This window comes from Arachis duranensis, chromosome 4, assembly GCF_000817695.3.
Source record: "Arachis duranensis cultivar V14167 chromosome 4, aradu.V14167.gnm2.J7QH, whole genome shotgun sequence".
In the NCBI taxonomy this organism is placed as follows: domain Eukaryota; kingdom Viridiplantae; phylum Streptophyta; class Magnoliopsida; order Fabales; family Fabaceae; genus Arachis; species Arachis duranensis.
Window position 1 is genome coordinate 2,995,754 of NC_029775.3, and position 22,702 is coordinate 3,018,455.

Consider the following 22,702-nt stretch of genomic DNA (forward strand, 5'->3'; position numbering starts at 1 on the left):
CCATTAACACCCTATTGAATTCAATGTACGGAAAAATAATTTGCTAAAATTCCTTTCTTTCTAAAAAAAATAGATAAAGCGCCATTTTTAATAGAGGCGAGGACTTTCTTGAAAAATGAAAAATAAAGATAATGAATTCCGGCCATTTGCTCTTATTAGAAGTTAGAGTAACAAAAATATAGAAAAAGCAAAGGGGGAAGGAAGTGTAGACGCCGCCACTGTAGTGCCACGTAGGTTCGAATTATTTCCGAAGCAGGTGGCTTTTATCCACGAAGCGGGAGGTTCGGAGTAGACAGCTGGAGACAGCCTGTCACCAACAAAGTCCCACTCACCTGACCACCTATTCCTCTCTTCCCTTCCCTTCCCTGCACTCTCTCTCTCTCTCTCTCTCGTTTCTTCCTCCATTGCAATTTAGATTTAGGGTTTCTTCTTTCTCTCTCTCTCCTTGTTTCGCTGATCCATCTTCGATTGTCTTCCCCGTTCGGTGTCGGATCAACATTCTCTGCTCTGTAAGCTCTCTCTTGATTACTCTTTCTTTCTCCGCTTCATTGTTCCGCTTTTCTTTTCTTTCTCTCTTTTTTTTACTGCATATTCCGTTCTCTCTGTGATCTCCTCTGTAATCTTCAATTTTGTCTACTAATTTACCCTGCATTTTGTGTTCTGAAGATTAAGCATAGGTTTTGATTTTGATTCTAATTTTGATTTGTTGTATCGTTTGTCCTGTTATGATATTTTATTTGGTTTGGTTTTGGTTGCTCTCCGAAAACCTGGCTGGCTTCTGATTTTGTTTACATTTTTTTTAACTGTGAATGAATGGTTTGCTTATCAATAAGTTAACTTGCATTATCAATAGTTGCTTTCTGCATACTTGCTATCTTAATTTTGATTTCTCTCTCAAGTTTTATCAGCGAGTGTTCATTTATTGCTATGTTTCTGAAATTTATGCTATGACCTTATTAGCAGTAGTTTTCAGAGATCCTTTTAACTAGCACAACGGTGATATATTGTACTTGTGCCGTTGAATAATTGATTCGAAGATACCAGAAAACAAGGAACCTATTCTCAAACTTCAACAGGACCTCGTTACTGTTTTGAAGTTAATTCTCTGTGGACAAGTGCATTTAGTAGTCTGCACTTATACGCCCGTTTGTTGGAACATCTATTTGGTCTAGATTCCCTGATGTAAGAGGATGAGTCATGGGCCTTTGGTTTGAAGTTTTTCCGGGGACCAATCGATGCTGGTCTTAGGCATTCTGTATTATCAACCCAGTGTATTATAGGCACGGAACAATTTGACGGTTTCTAATGCAATAATAGTTCTTTATGTGATTATTATAAGTAGTTTTACCAACCCTTTTTACGCGTGTCGAACGGAACTGCTTTTGTCGGAACTTAATGCCTTTGTCGCTCATTGATGGCGATCTCATGTTTTTAATTTTCAATTTTGTTCCCCCCACAGCTATCGATTGACATGTGTGCAATTATTAACTCACGATTAAGCTTTTTGACGATTTAAAAGTCTTTCCTTTGTCTTTGAATCTATTTCAATCTCACGAGTATGATCAAATTTTCTTTTTATTTGGCAATTGAAGTATTTAACTCGCATTACTAATTAATTTTTTAACCCTCTTTTATAGGTGCTTGAATTGGATAATCAATCTTAGAGCACATATGTTCTGAGGTTGATGCATTACGCATATTGTTGTTGCAGTTTCAAGGGTATGGAACACTAGCTACATGAATGAGCTGGATTGCTGTGGAGTCGTCTACCCTGGGTGACTATGCGTACTTGAATTGTGGGACTCAGCAATCTGATATTAATATTAGGTTCTCAGCAAATTATAATTTAGTTCTGGGAAGAAGGCACCGGCAATAGAGGATTTCTTGTATCCATGCTGTCAGAGAGCATGCGTGGAATCTGTATTTCGGGTAATGCACCTGACGAGTATTGCTGCCGATGCATTCGGTGTGGTGACAATTTGTCTAGTAGCCATCTTAATTCTTCTTGGTTTGATGTGCATTGCGTACTCAATTTACTTCCGTTCTCGTATTCGTCAACAGGGGTTTTTTCAGCTCAATTATTTTAGTGGTCCTTGGATAATCAGAATCACATTCATCCTATTTGCAATCTGGTGGGGCCTTGGTGAGATTATTCGGTTAACCTTGTTAAGACGTGTCCTTCACTTAAAATGGAAGGAAACTGTCTGCAAATGCTACATTGTATCAAATTTGGGGTTTGCGGAACCATGCCTCTTCCTCACACTTGTGTTTCTCCTCCGAGCACCGTTACAGAAACTAGAAACTGGGATTATGAGCAGAAAGTGGAATGCGAAGACAGCTGGATATATTCTTCTTTACTGCTTCCCAATGTTTGTTCTTCAGCTTTTTGTTATTCTGGTTGGACCTCAGTTAAACAAGAATAATGGTTCTGGAAAGAAATTACCTCATTATTTTACAACTACAGCTTTTGATTCATCGTCAATGGCAAGGGATAATGATACTCTCTGTACTTACCCTTTACTCAGTACTATTCTCCTTGGCCTTTTTGCCGTTATCCTGACTTCCTACCTTTTTTGGCTTGGTAGTCGGATTTTGAAATTAGTAATTAATAAGGGTTTGCAGAAGAGGGTGTATACGTTGCTACTCTCAGTTTCAGGTTTCCTTCCTTTGAGGGTTCTTTTTCTTGGTTTATCTGTTTTGTCCGAACCTGAGCATATGAAGTTTGAAGCCTTTGTTTTCTTGGCTTTTCTTGCACTTGTATGTTGTGCTGGGTTGTGTATGTGCACGCTTGTGTACCGTCCAATTGCAGATTGTTTAGCGCTGGGGAATCTACAAGACTTGGAAGCTAGGAGGACTAATGTTGATAATAATGATACCATGTCTCTTATTGCTAACCAGAGTCATCTGGAAGATGTTGTTGAAGAAAATTCTCGGTCTAGCCCTGGTAGGTATTCTGATGCTTCAACCAAGCGGGGATCAATTTCATTTCGGACATTAGAAAAGGATGTTGCTTCAACAGGGACATTTGTAGAACTAAGCCTCTTCTCTCCCAGCCGGAGTGCAACCCCTCCTGGATCGCCGCCTCTTCTTGGTTGGCCCATGCGATCCCCAGCACAGGTTATTGGGTCTTAGAGGCTGGCTAGAAATTGATTTTATCTTTGGGTGAAATATCAATTTTGTGGAAAAGTAAACTGATTGTAAAGGGTTTAGCTTCAATAATGTTTTCTTTTTACCTTTTCTTTTTAAACTTCTGTTCTGTTTGCTAATTCTAGATATAATGTTTTGCCGTGGAATTTGTGAGTACTTTTTTTTTTTTTAATTTTCCTGTACCATCACGACAACTTTTTCTTTGAGGGTCCAGTTTCTAAATTCTGTACTAGAGTCTAGAGATGTTGGAATACTCTTGCATAAGGTCATAACATTTGTAAAAGCATATATGTTCTAGTTGGCCTACGCTTTCTTGTAAAAGTATATTGTAGCACATTTGTTTCAAATGATTAAACAAAAAATGCATACAATCATTCATTTTTAATTTGTAATAATTTAACAAGTTATATAGAAAAGTAGCTGGGTTTTTGGGAGAATTCGAAGAATTCAAGAATTTTCTTACTGTTAATTGACGACTGTCTAATCCACTTGGTGGGGATGATTATCCGAAGGCAGTGTACTAGATCAAAGCTTTGCATCCAGTCGTCGAAATGTGGTAGTTTCGGTAATGCAAAAAATAAAGGGAGGTAATGTTCACGGGAAAGTGAGCTTTTGTCGTTTAAACTTTAAAGTGAGTGAATTCATGGCAAACTCATAGAAGCCGTTGGCTATGAAATTGAGTGATTGTAGTTGGTATTGAACGTATCTTTTTTTTTTATTTTTTTTTTCGGGACGAGGAATGTTTCCTTTTTTGGGGGTAAAAATGAGGTTGAAAATTGACTGATGTTATATATCTTTTATCTTATTAATTTTGTTAGCAAATTAATTTTAAAATATCTGTTGTTTTTATTAAGTAAATGATTCGAAATTATAGAAAAAAGAGAATTCAAAATTAAGATACATTTAATTAACAAAATATCCTTTATATTTATGAGTATTTTTATTATGAATTATTCTTCACATCCAAACAATTTTAGCATCCAAGTTTATCCAAGTAATTTAGAGTCATGCGATTCTTTTTTTAGTTTTCTTCTCCACACTTTTTCTTCTTCTTCTTCTCCTTCTTCACCCCTGATGCTAAGTCTTCTTCTTCTTCTTTTTTTATTATTTTTCACTTTTGTTACCGTCGTCACCTTTGCGGGCAATCATTAAATAATTTCAGTTCATCCTAGATTTAAATAAGGTGCACTTGGTCTATGCTTGTTTTGAAACGAGTTTACATTCAAAATATAATTTTGGTTCATTTCTGAAGTGAATTATTTTGTTATAATTTTTCTTGTTTCACTATCTTGAGAGGAATAAAACCAAGAAAAAAAGAAGAAAAATCAAACAAAAAAGAAAAAATAAGAAAAAAAATTTCCTCAACTTTTCGACATGTTCTTCTTTTTCTTGTTTTGTTCATCTAATCAAACAAATAAGAAGAAACACATAACGCTGCAAAATCACTTGATGAATTTGGATGTGTTTTTGTTCATGATTTAATTTTGTTTGTCTACTTGTTTTCGAATAAAGTTTGTGTGTCGCAATCATTAATTAATTTCGGTTCATTCTGGATTTAAATAAGGTGCATTTGATCTGTACTTCATTTTGAAACGAGTTTACATTATGAATTTAATTTTAGGTTTATTCTGAATATAATTTCGATTCATTCTAAATATAATTTTTGTTCATTTATGAATGAATTATTTTATTATAATTCTTCTTGTTTCACTACCTTGAGAGAAATAAAATAAAGAAAAAGAGAAGAAAAATCAAACAAAAAAGAAGAAACAAGAAGAAAAAATTCCTCAAAATTTTTCATCATGTTCTTCTTTTCTTGTTTTGTTCATCTAATCAAATAAAGAAGAAGAAACTCATAATGTTGCAAAATCACTTGATGAATTTGGATGTGTTTTTGTTCATGATTCAATTTTGTTTGTGTGCTTATTTTCGAATTAAGTTTGTATGTCACAATCATTAAGTAATTTCGATTCATTCTGGATTTAAATAAGGTGCATTTAGTCTGTGCTTGGTTTGAAATGAGTTTATATCCTGGATTTTATTTTTGGTTCATTTTGAATATAATTTCAGTTCATTTTAAATATAATTTTGGTTCAATTCTGTTCAGTACAGTTCAAAACTCCTCCTCCTCACCTTCTACTGCTTCTTCACAGGGAGAGAAGGAGGAAAAGAAAAAAAAATTACAACAGCAACAACAACAAAAGAATGACGATAAGGAGAAAACACGTGAAGAAGAAGGAACGCAAAGAGGAGGAGGAGGAGGAACGCGAAGAAAAAGGCGAAGATGAAGAAGACGCTCCGTGCGTAAACGAGCGTGAGAAGAAGAAGAAGTTCCATGTGTAAATGAGCGTGAGAAGAAGGAGAAGATGTGCGTGTAATCACACTTTTTTAATGAGAGTGGTTTTTGTTGGTGTTGAACCAACTTGAATGAACTTGGATAAAAAAATACTTGGATGTAAAGCAACCCTGTTTTATACTTTTATTATATCTAAATAACTATCTTTTTTTTCATTCTATGAAAAAATAATCTATAAACATATTTAAATATAAAAAATTTCTTTTTTTACTTCTATTCATAGTTATTAACATAAAAAATTTTCTTTTTTCACTTCTATTCATAGTTATTAAAACCGGACCGGATCAGATGGTTCGATCGAAATACCAATCATATACCAATTCAATTAGTTGCTTGAACCGAACAAAGTAGAGAACCAATACAAATCGATCAAACTCGGAATGAATCTGTAAAAACCGGTTAAATTCGGTGAGACCGATCCGACCAATCTGTTTAAAAGTTAAAATTTTTTCAAAATGCCTAAGGTGGTTTCGAACCCTATCCTTAATGAAAAAGATGTCTTTCCTAGCCACTAAGCTATTATACATTTATACTTCTTATTAATTTATTTGTTCATAATTATATAATATCTATTAATATTATTTTTTAATAAAATAGAGTAAAATTAACAAAAATACTTATTGTTTCTGTTCTATATTATTTTAAAATAGTTAGATATTTTTAAAATATTAGTGAAAATATGTATTTTGAATTTTAAATTTAAATTTTTTATTATTTTTATTTTTTTATTTACATAGGACCAAATTAATCGGTTCAACTAATAACCCAATAATCCAATAACCGGTTCGATTCTGACAACTATACTTCTACTGTCAATTTTTTTTTCAATCATATAACAAATGAGGATTAGCCATAATCTACAATATTCATCAACACCACCACCTCCAGAAAGTAGATTCATTTTCAAGTTTCAACAAAACACAAAAAAAAAAAAAATTATTGGAAATATAACATAATTACTTTATATAGTAGTACTATATATCCATATCCCTATATTATCTCACAATGCTGAAAGAAACCGATAAAAATGGAGTTCCAACAATTAAGGATGGCTAGAAACGGAATGCAGCAAAATAGAAACCCCATTGTTTCTTTATAACTTGACATTTCCCTTCAGCGTGGTTGGTTAGTTCGCCTTCTTCAACTTTAACCAAAAAACCTGAAACAACAAAAAAGAACGTTTGAGTAGCAACAAGGGGTTTCCGTTCATAGAGCGGTTTTCCGATTGTTGGGAAACCGCTCTATTTACCTCTTCATTAAGGAATCTAATTCGGCCTTTAATTTCTTATAGCTTTGGCTGGATTCAAGATTCAACCTTTTTTCTTTGGGTCAAAGAAAAATCGTTTTTTGTTCATACCCATTTGATGTTACGAGTTGTTTGTTTCTAATTCAGTTTAAGGAAAGAGTTCATTAGTTAATGGTCAACCTGTTTTTCTCTTTTATCCAGTTGTGTGTATGAATCTTTTGAAACCAAATTTTCCATATTTTGGTGTCTTTGTTGATAATTGGAGGAAAGAATGGCTTGTTCAAATTGCCAATCTGTGTTGCCTAAACCAAATGATTGGGTGAAGGGTAAATTGGTCGGAACCGGATCTTTCGGTACAGTCAATTTGGCCATGAACAAATCCACCGGAGGGCTTTTTGTGGTGAAATCAGCACATATAGGGGCTGGTTGTGAGGCTTTGAGTAATGAGGTGAAAATCCTAGAGAGTTTAAGTTCATCACCATATATTGTTCAATATCTGGGGAAAGAGGAGGACCAAGGTAATCTCAATGTCTTCATGGAGTACATGGCTGGAGGTAGCTTGGCAGATGTGGCTCAAAAGTTTGGTGGATCATTGGATGAAGATGTTGTCCGGTTGTATACTAGAGAAATACTTCATGGTTTACAGCATCTTCACCAGCATGGAATTGTGCATTGTGATCTTAAGTGTAAGAATGTGCTTTTAGGTTCATCCGGGAACATCAAATTGGCAGACTTTGGATGTGCCAAAAGGGTGAAGGACTTGAAGGCCGCCGCGCGTTTAGGAGGGACTCCTCTATGGATGGCCCCTGAAGTATTGAGGAATGAGCAGTTGGATGTTTCTGCTGATATATGGTCTTTGGGATGCACTGTTATTGAAATGGCCACTGGAAGGTATCCTTGGGCCGGCGAAGTGTCGAATCCAATGGCTTCTGTGCTGAGGATCGCCAATGGTGACGAGATACCTCAACTTCCAGCTCATTTCTCCAAGGAGGGTTTGGATTTCTTGACCAGGTGCTTGGAGAGAGACCCCAAAAAGAGGTGTACTGCTCAGGACTTGCTTCACCATCCATTTCTGTCAAGGAGTTCAAGAAGATCTTCTCAACAAAAACAGTGTGTATCTTCACCAACAAGTGTTTTGGAGGTTCATGGTTTTGAGGCTACTTGTGATTTAGATGATGAGTTAGAAAGCTCTCGGGAACATGATAAGCTCTCTTTTAGAAACCCGTTCGCGTGCCATGATCGAGCAGTAGGAAGCAAAGCATGCCAACCAGAAGACATTGCCCTATGGTCGTCTGGGAGTTGGATTACTGTTAGGTCAGGATAACCTTGAGAATCAAGGGAAAAGTAAACAGAGAATGTGTTGAATGTAGATACAGGATTCAAATGTACAGCTTTGGAGTAGGAGCAAAATAGGTTGTCAAGGTGTTGATGCATTCTTTTCCTCTACACTTCACATGGTTTTTGGTATTATGTGTAAAAACTTTCTAATAAAAGGAATAGGATTCTTAAGTAAATAATACAAGATTCCAAAATGTAAAGGATAATGGAGTTTTGAAAATACCTCACAATGCATCACAGTTAGATAAACATTAATACACCCTCATATCCTATCCATCAGATGATAAGGGGTGTGTGGTGAACCACAATCGCCACCTTAACTTCGTTAATAAATGATGCATTTCATAGATCTATGCTTTGCATTGACCATTGAGAGGGTTCTTCTTACATTACAAACACCGTTTTTTCACTAAAAACTTAGCTATGGTTACTAGAGTGCCATAATACAAAGATGCATACAAACAAATTTTCTCAAATCTATATACATTTGTACTCAACAGAAGCCTTGTCATTAGAAGAATTTAGCATTTTTACTCTACAGAAATGTTTCTAAAGAAGAATTTCATGTTACGTTACAACCTTCTGCCTTCTTATAGTTTCAAGTTTCAACTACCTTAACTGCCATGACACTATCAAGTAATTTTGTGTTCTCATCAATAATTTCTGTATACCTCCCATAATTGAACCAGATTGACAGTTCAACCAGAGTCAAAGATTTCTATTGATAGAAGAGAAATCTCTGGCACCATGTAATGAAATTGGTTGCTCTCTAATGCGAGACAGAAGGATGGAAACTTGTTCTGTAGCAATATCTAACCGTTCCTTAGACTTTGCAGATTCTGTAATCAGAGACGACACTATATTTTGTAAAAACTGAACCCTTTCAGTATGATCATTTGGTGCACTCTGAGCAAGTTTAGAGGAGGGTATGCTGATTCGACGCCAACGGATGGGAAGATATCTATCTGGGATTTGAAAGCAATTTCCTGTTGAAAGAACTCTAAGAGAATGCCTACAGAGAATTCCAGAGAATTCAAATTGATGGCAGCTGCAACTTATAATTCCTTCCTGAGGAGACCAATAAACTTTCCGACCTCCCTCAGCTTTTGTGTGGTGCCTCACAAGAAAACCGTCTTCAATTGGAAAAGAAGCATAGTGTGCAGCCAACACAAGTTGCTCTTGAAGCTTTGAAAAGGCAAAAGGAGTGAGGACTGTAGCGGCATGTGACTCCATAGGAGCTCCAGTTTTGAGGCAAATATTTTGGAGATTCTGCTGCATGGTTTGTTGTTCTCCAGTTTGATCTTTAAAATCAACGGCGACAGCTACCTGAAATATGCAAGCATAAATCAAAATTAAGCTTTTTCTCTTTCTAAAGAATACGTTAAAACTTTCAGAGTGAATACTCATCAAAATCAATATAACAATATCTCAGCCAAGATAGATAGTACCTGTTCAACAAAATGTGCAAGTCGGGTTTGTGCACTCAGAAACCGTTGAATGAACGCATTAATTGACTTTGATTGACCAGTTGTAGTCATTCCTGCAAGAAAATGACTTCTCAAAAATGGCAATGCCCAAAGTGAGCGAGAGCTATATAAATTGACCATGTGCCGATTGGAATGCAGTCCATAACAACAAACCATTTCCCTCCAGCCTAATTCAAAATCCTCAACGGATTCAAGATTATAGAGTCTATAAAATTCAGCCTTCCACTCATTGTAGCGATCCCCAAGAACAGCATTAAACCAAGATGGAAACTTTGCCACTATCATCCATATGCAGAAGGCATGTTTTGTTGTTGGTAGTTCTGTAGATATTGCGTCTTTGAGACATATATTTTGGTCAGTTAATATCGTCTGCGGAGCCTTTCCATTCATAAACCCTAAGAAAGCCTTTCAAGGTGATTTGAAAAAGGAAGGAAAAAATATATGTAAATTAAAGAGCCAAAGAACTTTTTATGAATTAACAGACCACTCAGGTTGGAGAAAGGAATAAGAAAGAAATTCGCATCCACAGATAAAATAACACATCCATTTTCAAAAAATAGGAAGGACAGAGAACACTAGCATAAGGTGCTTAAACACATTTACCAAAGGGTAGCAAGTTATTAAGGAACTCTTTGCAATTGCAGTAATTTAAAAACAGTTCACTTAACTGTTTGCAAATTATTTAGACTAGCAACTGATTATTGTTTATGACTAGTTGACTACACAAAATCTTAGTAACAAGATATCTTCCCCTAGCATTCGTTTATATTCATTAAACCACAAAGCATTTTAATAAACTAGCATGCCACAACGTAAATTGAATAAAAACTAAATGATGTTAACAACACTAAATTCTGCATTATATACTACCTTAAGTGCCCAGGAAAATGATCTCATGGTTTCATCTCGTAGAACCACACAGCCAAAAAAGCAAGGCATTCCATAATTATTCATTCCAACCCATATACCAAGTGGCATGTCAAATGCAGTTAGGCGGTGTGTTGTGTCAAAAACCACGGCATCACCAAAAATATCATACAACTGGATTGATGAGGCATATGACCAAGCAATATTTTCCAAACGGTTATTTGTATCGAGTGTAAACTCAAATTTAAAATTAGGATCTTTCTCCTTTATAGTCCGGCACATTCTCAGTAAATCTAAGCTTTCCTCTTCAGGATCCAATTTTCTAAATGACTGGAGTAAATTACGCACATCCTTTTCCGTAAAAGGCAAATATCCAGGTTCCACACACTTCTCAAGTTCCATAAGCCTCATCATTTGGTGAACAGATATCCCTGTTTTGGCAAACATAAGGATTCGGTTTTTGTCAGCATCTGAAATAGTTCTATATGCAGGAAGAAATCGAACTTGGTTTGGCTCTAAGAGTTCATGATTATGGTGGTTGGCAAAACCAGTCACCCGCCATTCTGGGGATCCAAATTCAGTTGTCTTGCTTATCCTCATGTAAGCTTGGCATCCACATCGAGAAGACTTTCTATTTCGTTGAGGTTTACTTTCTGTTGATGTCTTGACAGGAGTGTTCCCGGCGCGATGACAAACAAAATAACGTCTAGTAAGTCCTTTACCAACACCATCTTTTCCCTCTGTACGGTGACGTCGAATTGAAAATCCACACCTCTTTGCAAACTCACTATAGTATTCATAAGCAGCATCATGAGTAGCAAACCTTTGACCGATATACGGAATGGCATCATTAGCCGTTTCCAAGGAGAGCCTGGTTTCGCCAGGTGACTCCTCTGTGCTACTTGTATCATCCAAAGATAGTGACCGCTGGTCCGAGGGATCATCATAAGCAACCAACATGGATCCAGCCTCTTCAGACATACTATAATTTTCCAGTGACTAACTTAAAGATATCCTATGCCCAAATATTTTAGTGAGAAAACAAAGTGACAAATAATCAGTTGCCACAAACAAAAAAAGTACAGATATAAAACAAGCAACAAAGCAATAATATCATCACTTCTCATCTAAATAGTAGAAAATAATAATATGAGCTCCATAATAACGCAAGAAAAATAACAGTAGTGAGACAAATAAATAACATAAAAGTCAAAATTTCTTCATCAAAGGAACAGAGAACCTGAAAACACTGTGCATAACTAATTACAGAAAACAAAAAAGTAAACAAATTTATAAACGATCAATATTCAGATGTGAAGGTAATCAGGAAAATAAGAAGGAAGCTAGAAAATTGGGGAAACATCGCACTGTCACATTGCACGGTAGCGTTAAAATTCTACAGAATTGGTGAGTAAATGGAATTAAAGTATGAAAAAACTACATGTACGAGAACCAGCACCAAAATCCAATTATGACGTAAACAAAGGGTTTCGAAACAAAACTGAAATCTCGGTTTGGGGCTGACCGGAGAAGAAGGTTGCTGAAGCTGGTCACCAAATGAAAATGGGAGTGCACCGCTGCATGCTCTGTCGCCGCCGGAGTTGGATGGCCACGCCGTCGTGGTACCGAAACGGGAGCAGAGAGCCAGAAAGAGACCGTGTGTTGGATGGGGGTGGTGATGTTCAATGAAGTAGCCTCGATTTTTTCTTTTTTATTTTTTTTGTGAAATAATTATTATTTTATATTTTTTCACAGATTCTATATTAGTTTTTTTCCATTGATAAGTTTTTTTAATTATTTATCCGTTTTTATAGTTTTATTATATTTTTTAATTTTGGTGACTTTTTATTAATTCAATATAAAAGTTCAAAATAGTTTTGACACTATTTTATAAATAAAAAAATATTATAAAAAAAGTTAAAATAAAAAAAATATAGACCCATCTTTATGAATTTATAGTTCATTATTTGCACTAATTTTTTAAATATTAAAATTAATTTTTGAAAAAAACTAATTGTTATACATATAAATATTAATTCGATTATAATTATTTAAATACATGATGATAGTTTTCTAAAGCACACATAATATGGGCTCATTTGTCTGGAGTTGAAAAAAAAATCTTTTCAAAATTACAAGTAAAAAAATAAAAATAAAAAATATATTTATAAAATTGTTGTTTTAGAATGAAAAATAATTATTATTTAAATATAATAAATATATAAATACAGTATTCAAGAAAAAAAAATTACAAATATAGTAACAAGAAAAAATTTATTTTATACATCTTATTATTTAAAAAAATATTTTATTATATGTTTATTTCTTGGGATAAAAAAAATAATTAGATAATTTTTTAATCAAATATAGTATATTATCTTTTTAATAATAATATGTATATGTACATATACGAAAATCTTATAAATTAAAGATTTATAGTGAAATTAGTTTTTAAAAAATAAAATAATTTTTAAAAGATTTTTTAATCGATTTGGTTCATCAAAGGTTAAAAATTAATTATATTGGTCATTTAATTATTCTATTAAAAATTTTTATTAATTGACAATAACATAATATTTGACATATCTAATTAAATATTGATCAAATATATTTATAAAAAATCATTAATTTAGTTCTTTTCTTCGATTATATAAATTCTATTCCCAATATAATTTAGTAACTAAATTGATAGATTTTTAAAACATATTTGGTCAGCCCAATTAGACATATTTTGTGTCATATATTACTATCAATTAACATTTCACGTTGACGAAAATGGTTAATTGAGTGGTAGATACTACAATGAAGACTTTATAATTGTCTTCATGTGAAAATATTTTTTTTTGACCATTGGATGATGGATTGTAGGGTTAGATTTTGATATTTATAAAAGTGTTGTCTTTGTTTAAAATATGGTTAAATAAATAAGTCAAACTTTTAAATAAAGCATCTTCATAAAAAGATGTTTTTGTCATCTTCATTTGAGTAGTTGCGTGATTGAGTAACTGAAAAAAAAATATGATTAATTATAAATTTTTGAAAGACCAATTTAATTGATAGAATCTTTCAGAGACGAATTTAAAAAATATCTCATCTTTCAATAACTAATTTAACTTTTAATCCAATAAAATAAAAAAATTGTAAACTTATTATTTTGTCTTTTCAACTTAAAAGCAAGTTCTAGAAAATAACATAAAAACTGTTTATTCTTTACTTGTGTTTTTTTAAAACTACAAACAATTGATTAAAAAAAAAAGAAAACAAATACTTATTTTATCTTTAAAAACACAAGTAAACGAGTCACATAAAAACCTAATTGGTTTTTGTTTTAATTTTCTATTTATTATTTTTAATGTTTCTTGTGTTAGAATGTCATGAAAATAAAATAATAAAAGTAATGAAATTATGAAAGAAAATTGGAAGTTGGTAACTTGGTACCCTGTTTGGTTTGGTGCCTGAATACGACGTCGTTTAACAAGAACACGTTGACTAAAGTCTTGTCTCTATTCTCTTCTCTTTTTTGTCTTGTCCCTTTGTGTTCGAATAATGAAGTTAGTATTTTTTTCATAGTATTCGGTTCCTCCCTTTCTTTCTCTTCTTCTCCAACTATTTATTCCTTTCTTTCCTTTGCTTTTCGGTGATTCTCAATTAGAAACCCACCAAAAGTTTTCTCCTTTTCATCTCAATTGATCCCTCTATTTATGTACTCCTCTTTCTTCTTTCAATCTCAAAAAAGATGAAGCCTTTCACTTCTGCACCGGTAAGCTTCTCACTCGGCTTTTCTCTCTCTGGATTATCGTGTTCTTATTCATCGCTGTTGCTGTTCATTTTAGATACCCTGCTGTTCATTTTAGAAATACTAATAAAGTAATGTATTTGAATTTTGAAATCAGCATGTTGGGTTTAGTTTCGAGTTGCATTTGCTCTCTGTATCTATGTAGTTTGATTATTCAACTTTGACTTCTTTTTAGTGTTGAAGCTCTGTATCAATTGATGTTCAACCCAGTTATGCTTATGCTTTACTCTGCTTAAAATTTTGGATGATGTGTTGTAATAATTCCAGTGTTTGTATAAATCCAAAAGTTTACTACTTTATGATTACCAGAGGAAAGAGGAAACCTTATTCTTCTCACTTTTTGTAACTTGTTAGATATGTAGTACAAGTTATTCTCATTCCTCTATACTTTGTTTGACTTGTTAGTAGATACTTTTTAAAATTTTTCCCCCTAATCATATTCATATAAATTATATCATTGCTTTGCTTTTCTGGGTGAGTTATGATTTGAGTACAACAGAATACTCTTAGGGTGTGTGTGGTTCAAGTATTACTTTGTTACAAACATTCCATTCCCATGGGAATCAAAGATACCCAAGGGGAAGATGGGAATTGAAATGATGGTATTTTGATTCCCTAGAATCAAACTTGCTTAAGAATAGCTTTTCAAACTTTGAACCAAACATGGGAATATGATATTCCCATATTAAAATTCCTAGGAATTATTTATAATTCCTCCAACCACACACACCCTTAAGATTAACTTTCTAAGAGATTATATTTAGTTTATTGAACTATAGCAATTTCTCATGTTAGTATGCTCATCTTTGTCAGGGCTTTGTCCTGTCTGATCCAAAGAATAGGATGTTCCTTTGGAGTTTCCTCATTGTGATATCATTGGTTTGTGGTGCTTACTTAGTTGGCAATGCGTTCACCACGAAGGAGTATAAACAAGTAAGTACGAATTTCTATTCCGAACTCTAACCCTGAAATCTGAATTGCTAGACAGAAAGTATATGTAGCTAAAAAAGTATAAAAGTAAACTGTAAACAAAAATATTTATGTGTTGAGTTTATGGATTTTCCTTAATTATGTGTTGAGTTTTCATTAATGCTAAATATTTTCAAAACAATGAATCTCACATACTTTTGGGCATTACACATGCAGAGATTAGCACGATGGGGACTAATTTATAAAATGCCACTCGTAAAATCGCATGCATGCAAGGTTTGTCTTGTCTTTGTGTGGAAATTCTGGTGGTGGTTGTTGGTTTTTTCTGGGGTGAGGGGGCTTCTTTACATGTAACTTGTTAAATACTTGAGCTACCTCTAATTCTATTCCTGTGTTTGTTTCCTTAGAGACAATGCTGGCCTTCTGGAAGCGACGCGTTGCCTGAAGGAGTTGTTGCTAAAACATCTAACTTAGAAATGCGGCCGCTATGGGACTCTGGAAAGAATAATGTTAGTCTTAAGCTTCCAATAATAAGTGTGTGTTTTGGTTAACAACATATTATTATAATCTAAATCCAGATTTCGGGGGGGGGGAATAAAAGCTATTCTTAAATAAGTTTTTGAGATTGATTAGAAAAAAGTATATGGATTATCAAGAAAAATAATTAAGTCGGATAGTAGCTTATAACATGAACAAATTTTGGAATCTGTTGATTATAAGCAGACTTTACCACTTTCAAATTGCTTTGAGTTAATACATCCAAATATAAATTAATTTTATGTTAATATCTACACATAAATTGATTTTCTCATAATTCAGTACTAAAAAATGGTTATAAATTAGTTTTACTTTTGTATTCTATTTCTCTTGAACGGTTCTTTTTAGTGGTTGTTTGCATTTTTTTTTTTCAGATAAGTTCAAAGCACCCATTGAGCTTATTGGCTATTGCAGTAGGAGTTAAGCAGAAAGAAATTGTTAATAAAATTGTTGAAAAGGTGATAGTTGCTTTACTTATACAATATGGTTCTGATATAATGTTCATATTACATTTGCTGACTCACATTGCTTGGTAGTTCCCTTCAAGTGATTTTGTTGTGATGCTTTTTCACTATGATGGATTTGTGGATGGATGGAAGAATTTAGCTTGGAGTAATCGCGCCATACATGTGTCTGCTATCAATCAAACAAAATGGTATAACTAACTCTTGAATTTGTTTCCCAAATTGTACTGCATGGGGATGAATGCATGTTTGATATTGAACAAATAGTGCATTATGATGGCACAGGTGGTTTGCGAAACGGTTTTTGCATCCAGACATAGTTGCTGAATACAATTATATATTTCTTTGGGATGAGGACCTTCTTGTTGAAAATTTTGACCCAAAAAGGTAAGCTACCTTTGCTTGTCTTCGAAACTTCCTCACACTCACAACACACTTCACAAGAATAGTAGGACAAAATTAGATGAAAAGTAGCAAATTCTTATTTCTTTTAATGGTTTAGTTTTATCCCTTACATTTTGGCTTGTTGATTATGTACTAGATATTTATCTATTGTTAAGGAAGAGGGGCTAGAGATATCGCAACCTGCTTTGGATCCTAATAAATCAGAAGTTCATCATCCGCTGACAGTTCATAGAGCCGGATCAAAAGTTCACAGGTTAACCTTATTTTCCTCACCTCTTTCAAGTTGCAACAAACATTGCTCTATTGCTTGGCCTACACTGTTATTACATTATAACTAACACAATTTATTAATCAACTACAATGTTACACACTTCCTTGTTGTTTTGCTGGTTATGTCTCAAACTATATGTGCACAATCACACCCGCAGATACAGCATCTCTGTTAACTGTGCTAATGCGAAAAACTTGACAACACAAGAAAGTTACCTTCTTGTCGTATTATATGAACGATACTTGTCTGCTACACACCTGTGGAACACATTCTAAAGATTAACATTGTCCTTAAATAATATATCTCCTGAAGTTGTACGTCCCTGCTTATGTAATGCATTATTACCAAGATTGCTGTTAGATCACACCCTTGATTTTTTTTTTAAATAATTATTTTATCTTAAGCAACTGCTTTTGGTATTATCTTTGTGCAGAAGGTACTATAAGTTAAAAGGTAGTGGAAGGTGTGATGACCATAGCATTGCTCCTCCTTGCATAGGGTAAACAGCTATAAACCTGATATCATGTGTTGCTCTCTCTTAACTTCGTTTCTAAACTTACTTGGATCATTTTTGCCGCTATATAAAAGGGAAGAAACTGTTTTGCAGTTGGGTGGAAATGATGGCACCAGTGTTCTCTAGAAAATCTTGGCAATGTGTATGGCACTTGATCCAGGTGTGTGTATAAGAATGGCCATTTTTCTGTCCCATGTTCTGAATATTATGATAAATTATCTCTGCCTGAGAACATTATGACATGATATCAAAGATTTCCGTTTCCAATTTGTTATGGTTTAATTGTCTAAGTTTATACCTAGTCAAATGACTCAGGTAAGGATGTTAAAATTCTGTATTGACCAAAGAATCTTTGTCTATGGTGGATTAAATCAATTGAAAAGCTTTTTTGAAGGTGAAATTTGTATGCCATTTTGGTCCCCGGCGGTCCGTACTGTTAGAATGTTTTTATACACGATGACTAATTTGTCCTCCTTGTGAGGATCTGAGGGACCACCCCAGGGATATTGAAACCTGAGACAGTATTTTGTCCCTTGAAATATTCCTTCAAGGACCAAAATGTTGCCAAATCCTCTTGGATATGATCTTGATCATATATTCATGTCCATGTGCTACATTTGATTTGATGTTCTTCTCAGTCTTATTGGTACTGTGTTCTACTAAAGGGTCTATTTCATTATGCAATTAAATTCTCATTTGGTTTGTGAACTACTGCTGTCCTCTTATATTAGTGCATGTTCAACCTTTCAATTACACCTGGTTTAGTCCTTTGTAGCCATCCGCGTTTATGTATACAATCATATCCTTGTTTTACACTCTACAGAATGACTTAATCCATGCCTGGGGCCTGGACAGGCAGCTTGGCTATTGCGCCCAGGTAACTTGCTTCGACAGCAGTAGCAAATGCATATTCATTCCATACAAAATTCTTCTGGCATGCCAGTTATTCTCTTCTTAACAATGTTTCAGGGTGATCGAATGAGAAACGTTGGTGTGGTCGATTCCGAGTACATAGTTCATTTGGGTTTGCCTACTCTTGGTGGCCCAAATGGCAATGAGGCAAGTGGTTTCAATTTCATAAGTAGGGTAACTTAAGGATAACGGTTAGCGCCCTGCTTTTTAAGTTCGAGCACATTTCGATAAATTTTAGTAAGGGAATGTCCTTCTGTTTGCAGGTGCCATCAGACTCCCATAGAGAGAGTGATAGAGCTAAAGTAAGTAGGTTTATGAGTGTAACCTAGATTTTTATACACCTTTAACCCAATTGCAGCCCTTTAATGTTACAAAACAATCTACTATATGCAGGTTAGGATGCAATCATATATTGAAATGCAAGTTTTTGAGAAAAGATGGAAAGATGCAGCAGAGAAGGATAAATGTTGGCTTGATCCATATAAACCACAGGCAAACCAGACTAGCCATTAATATACTGAGGCTTTGGTTGATCAAAATCCAAATACAGTGTGCATTTTCGGTTATCGTTCAGAGTCAACGAGATAAGTTACTTTGCATCCGATTTTGGTTTTCAAGTCTTGGATGGAGCATTTGATTTGCTGTCAAGTGTGGAATCTGAGAGAAGAGAGTTCATAGAGACATTGCCTGTTTGCCATTATTGAAGGGTAATTTTTCCATCATTCTGTTGTATTATGGTGTACATAGGGAGGTATAGGGGTGTTCATTACTTTTATTTGATAACAGTCACAGAAGTGTGAAGTTGTAGATTTTTTCCTGTGAATGCTAATTAATGTAAATAGGTTTCATGGTTTGGACTAAAGGAATTATCAAAGTAAAATTCTGTTGTTTTGGGCATAAAAGATACCCTTATTCTTTGTAACCAACTAAATCTTCAACTAATTAAAATAACACAAGCCTTGCACTGTACTATTATTGTTCATGACAAGTAACTCAAAAGTAATTAGTATTTTTTTTTTAAATGGCATTCTTTTACAGTTTAGAATGTAATGTAGTTTATTTATTTCCCAGAATTGTAAATGTAAAATTACTACAGCTGGCTTATATTATTTTAGCTGACATGAAAATCAAGAACTGAGACAGAAGACATTACCAAAGAAGTTGTGTATTACCGGATGTCCTTCTTTGAAGGAACAATGTCCTGTTTTTGCAACAATGTTTCTGTTTCTCTTTTGGTTACATAAATAACAATAAAAGTTGAACCTAAAACCCGATGCATACTAACCAAATCTCTCCCTATTGGCTTAATATACTGTGGTAGGGGACACAAAATTCTCTCTAACAATACCTGTACAGCTAGACCAATGCAAAACGATTCAGTGCCAAAGTTGCAAGTTCCCTACCAAATTAGAACCTAGAAATATCAGAGAAATGAATGAATGTGCAAAGAATCAAAAGTTCATGACTTGTGAAGAAAGGCCAAGCAAGGGCTCCAGTGCAGTGTGATCAAACTTGCGAGCGAAGAGGAAACAAACAGAAGTCATGTCGGAATTATATCGACAAAGCGTTCCATTGTTCCTTATAGCTTGAAGAAAGTTTACAGTTATATTGGCTCTACTATAGGTTGCTGGATGGGGTCCCCCCAGAGACCAATCAACCCATGTCACTGTTCTGTTAGAATTAAGATTGCCATGGAACATGTTAAGGAAAGTTTGAATGTAATGCTCATCTGGGTAGCATGCAGGTTTACAGTATTTGCGGAAGAGGGTATAGTATCGGGTATCGGACACTATATAAACAGCCAGAACACGGTTAAGCTCGAACCACTGAGACCCTTTCCGCCAGTGTCTAAGCTGAATATCAGGAAGCATACTCCGGCTGTAGCGTCCACGCCCGTAACGGGAAGGATCGTCATATGACTCAACAAAGCTGTGGAAGGAATCAATGAGGTATCTGTACACAGTAGGGAAGTTGTAGACCGGGATGCAACTCTCCGAAAGAAGAACAAACCGCTCATTTGAAAAGTCGAGCAGTGCATTCGCCAAAAGGCGCCTCTCAGCATCAGCAAGGGTTACTGTTCCCCATGAAACTTCCTGAACAAGAAATCATAAGAATCTATCAAAATTTGGCATATAAGAAAAAATATGTTCAATAAGGACAATTAGCTGCAGTCCTTGACACAAATATATACATGATTATGCATGTTACTGGTACCTACTACTGTGACATCACTGCATATGCACATTACATCAAGCTAGGAAACTAAATATTGACATGATCAGGCCAATGAATCTGCTTATAGCTTTAAAAATATCATGATTGCAATTTTAGAGAATCATATATGCTGATTGGCATTCTGAAAGGAAATCCAAACCCCTTGTAGTTTCCCCGCTAGGCTCTAGTATCCACAAATTGTTCAAACATCACATACCCCTTGTCCACTTCCACATCTCATGCTACAAATTAATTAGAAGCCATAACTTCTATCCAAAAAAATCAGTTCACCCCATTCCTCTTCCTCCTCAGTTACTCACTATTTCAACTCATGTCCCTTGTCCTCTGTAGGCTGCAACTGTTATCTTCGATAAAGAGCGAGTGCAATATACTAGGAAGTCATGTTCTTATATGATTACATTCCCGAGTCAAGACTCGAGACATTGCTAAGCATGTATGTCTATAGTTGTTCTTATGACCAAACAAATTCTGGTCGTGTGATTTCTTAATTGCAGGTAAGAAGAGCTCGCTGTTTGATGATCTCCACCGAGATAATATAATTGCACGAAACTATGCATGAAATACCATCCGTTGCTAGGGTAGCCGATGATACCTAGGACTTCGTTCAATAAGAAATAACCAATGTATCTATGAACTGCAGCCAAGCAAGTCACAAGAATAGAATCTACAAATATTGGACCCTGTAAATATAGAACCCAAATAATCTAATGATTATCCAAGATGATTGATTATCTTTATGATCATCCTTGCTATGTTCAACACCCTGTGCTCTGTAACAAGAAGTTAGCTCAAAAGTCTGCCAGATTGTAGGAATTCCTTTAACATCCTATCCCGACCTGTTCCCGGACGTAGTTAAAGAATACTCCCATCTTTCAATTCTAATTTCCTTCTACCATGAATAATCTCTATGCATTAAGAGTGGATCTGATTATCAATCTGCTAAAAATTCATCTCCAAATAACATGCAAAACCTAGTGGCCTTTCATGTCTTTTACTTTTACTAAAAGGATGCTAGTGAAGCATACTATCAACTATCTTCCTACAAATCTATGACTGAAAAAAAACAGTATCTAGTTTGATACCTTGCTCGGAATCTGGCGGCCGTAAAAAGCCGAATAATTGGAGACCTGGAGGTGATATCCGGGAGGAGCATGGATATAAATATTGAAGAAATTGGAATGTCCAAGAAAGAACCTCTCCCAGAGTGGCAACATAGGCAATGGTCCCCTGGTCAAGAACATGAAAGCCACTTTGGGCTTCCTCTTATAAGGGTACTCTTCTTTCTTGGGAAGCAAGGAAGCCCTCCAGAAGAGCTCATTATCCGACATGGAATGGATGAGATTGGTTGGATGCAGGAAGTTGTCAATATCCATGCACTGGAACTGATCCTGGGGATCAAGAGGAGGCCGCGGCGGAAGCAGAATCCGCGGCGGTTGGTTGAGGCTGCAATTACTGGGTTGGGGGCGCGGCAGTCCGCGGTTAATTGAAGAGTATTGTTGTCTCTGTGAAACAAAGATTCCATTGATTTGGGAACATGTGGTTAGGCCAATCATGAGACCAGCTGCAAAAACCATCAAATATGAAAGCATTTGAGCCATTCGAAGCAAACAAGTGTGCTTCTCTTTTTCCCCAACTGCGCTTGAATCATCCCTTCCCTCTCCTCCTCGAGTTCTTCCCATATCCTTCTATTTTTTTAGTATTTTCAAAATTGATGTTGCGATTAAGAATTTGAAGAGACGGAGGAAATTGGATCTGGAAGAGAAGAGAGGCAAATCAATGGATTGGATTGGAAGATTGGTGGTGGTGAGTGGGGTTGTTGATGATGGAGACGGGAAAAGAAAGAGATCAGGAATTGGTGGAACATGGTGCGGTTGACGAAGACGACCATGACCATGATGTTGTCTTCTCTTGTCTTTCCATCGGATCTTGTCCTCTTCTTCTCTTCGAACCCTCTTCTCTCTCTCTCACGCACACGAACACAGACACAGCCCACGCTTGCGTTCCAATTATTATTGGATGGTTGGACTTTTATTTTTAATTTTAGAGAAAAGCACAGTAAGCGTTTGATTTTTTTATTTGGATATATTTAAATTTTTTAAAAATTAAAAATATTTTTCAGTTTTTTAATTTTTTTAAATCTTAAATGTCAATCTTTTATGTTTATTTGAGTCTATCATATTTTAATACCTAACAAAAA

General features: G+C 34.9%; 5 protein-coding genes across 9 annotated transcripts; 3 read left to right on the forward strand and 2 right to left on the reverse strand.

Moving 5' to 3' along the window:
- The first annotated feature begins 355 nt into the window (after positions 1–355).
- LOC107482728 (uncharacterized) lies at positions 356–3,453 on the forward strand. The gene is made up of 2 exons (XM_016103285.3): positions 356–509; positions 1,638–3,453. The coding sequence occupies exon 2, from the start codon at positions 1,933–1,935 to the stop codon at positions 3,130–3,132; it is 1,200 nt and encodes a 399-aa protein (XP_015958771.1). The 5' UTR covers positions 356–509; positions 1,638–1,932; the 3' UTR covers positions 3,133–3,453.
- A 3,072-nt stretch (positions 3,454–6,525) lies between these two features.
- LOC107482730 (mitogen-activated protein kinase kinase kinase 17-like) lies at positions 6,526–8,305 on the forward strand. Its single transcript, XM_016103287.3, has one exon. The coding sequence runs from the start codon at positions 7,021–7,023 to the stop codon at positions 8,071–8,073; it is 1,053 nt and encodes a 350-aa protein (XP_015958773.1). The 5' UTR covers positions 6,526–7,020; the 3' UTR covers positions 8,074–8,305.
- Positions 8,306–8,408: 103 nt separating this feature from the next.
- LOC107482727 (protein FAR1-RELATED SEQUENCE 11) lies at positions 8,409–12,141 on the reverse strand. Of its 2 annotated transcripts, none has more exons than XM_016103283.3 (4): positions 11,967–12,141; positions 10,445–11,456; positions 9,536–9,979; positions 8,409–9,413 (listed from the first exon to the last, which is right to left on the reverse strand). In XM_016103283.3, exons 2-4 carry the CDS (start codon positions 11,420–11,422, stop codon positions 8,796–8,798), a joined length of 2,040 nt encoding a protein of 679 aa, XP_015958769.1. In that variant the 5' UTR covers positions 11,423–11,456; positions 11,967–12,141; the 3' UTR covers positions 8,409–8,795. The 2 variants fall into 2 exon arrangements, with proteins under 2 accessions (XP_015958769.1, XP_015958770.1); XM_016103284.3 differs by having other exon boundaries at positions 11,944–12,141.
- A 1,857-nt stretch (positions 12,142–13,998) lies between these two features.
- Positions 13,999–19,172, forward strand: LOC107482729 (uncharacterized). 4 transcript variants are annotated; one of them, XM_052260392.1, is made up of 14 exons: positions 14,000–14,201; positions 15,051–15,170; positions 15,384–15,443; positions 15,575–15,676; positions 16,079–16,162; positions 16,241–16,359; positions 16,454–16,555; positions 16,710–16,826; positions 17,278–17,343; positions 17,452–17,518; positions 18,182–18,235; positions 18,328–18,444; positions 18,534–18,572; positions 18,664–19,172. In XM_052260392.1, exons 1-14 carry the CDS (start codon positions 14,178–14,180, stop codon positions 18,781–18,783), a joined length of 1,191 nt encoding a protein of 396 aa, XP_052116352.1. In that variant the 5' UTR covers positions 14,000–14,177; the 3' UTR covers positions 18,784–19,172. The 4 variants fall into 4 exon arrangements, with proteins under 4 accessions (XP_052116354.1, XP_052116352.1, XP_052116355.1 ...); XM_052260395.1 differs by having other exon boundaries at positions 18,328–18,439; positions 18,664–18,774; XM_016103286.3 differs by having other exon boundaries at positions 14,001–14,201; positions 18,328–18,417.
- A 247-nt stretch (positions 19,173–19,419) lies between these two features.
- LOC107482726 (glycosyltransferase BC10) lies at positions 19,420–22,488 on the reverse strand. The gene is made up of 2 exons (XM_052260391.1): positions 21,588–22,488; positions 19,420–20,363 (listed from the first exon to the last, which is right to left on the reverse strand). Exons 1-2 carry the CDS (start codon positions 22,182–22,184, stop codon positions 19,722–19,724), a joined length of 1,239 nt encoding a protein of 412 aa, XP_052116351.1. The 5' UTR covers positions 22,185–22,488; the 3' UTR covers positions 19,420–19,721.
- Positions 22,489–22,702: the final 214 nt, after the last annotated feature.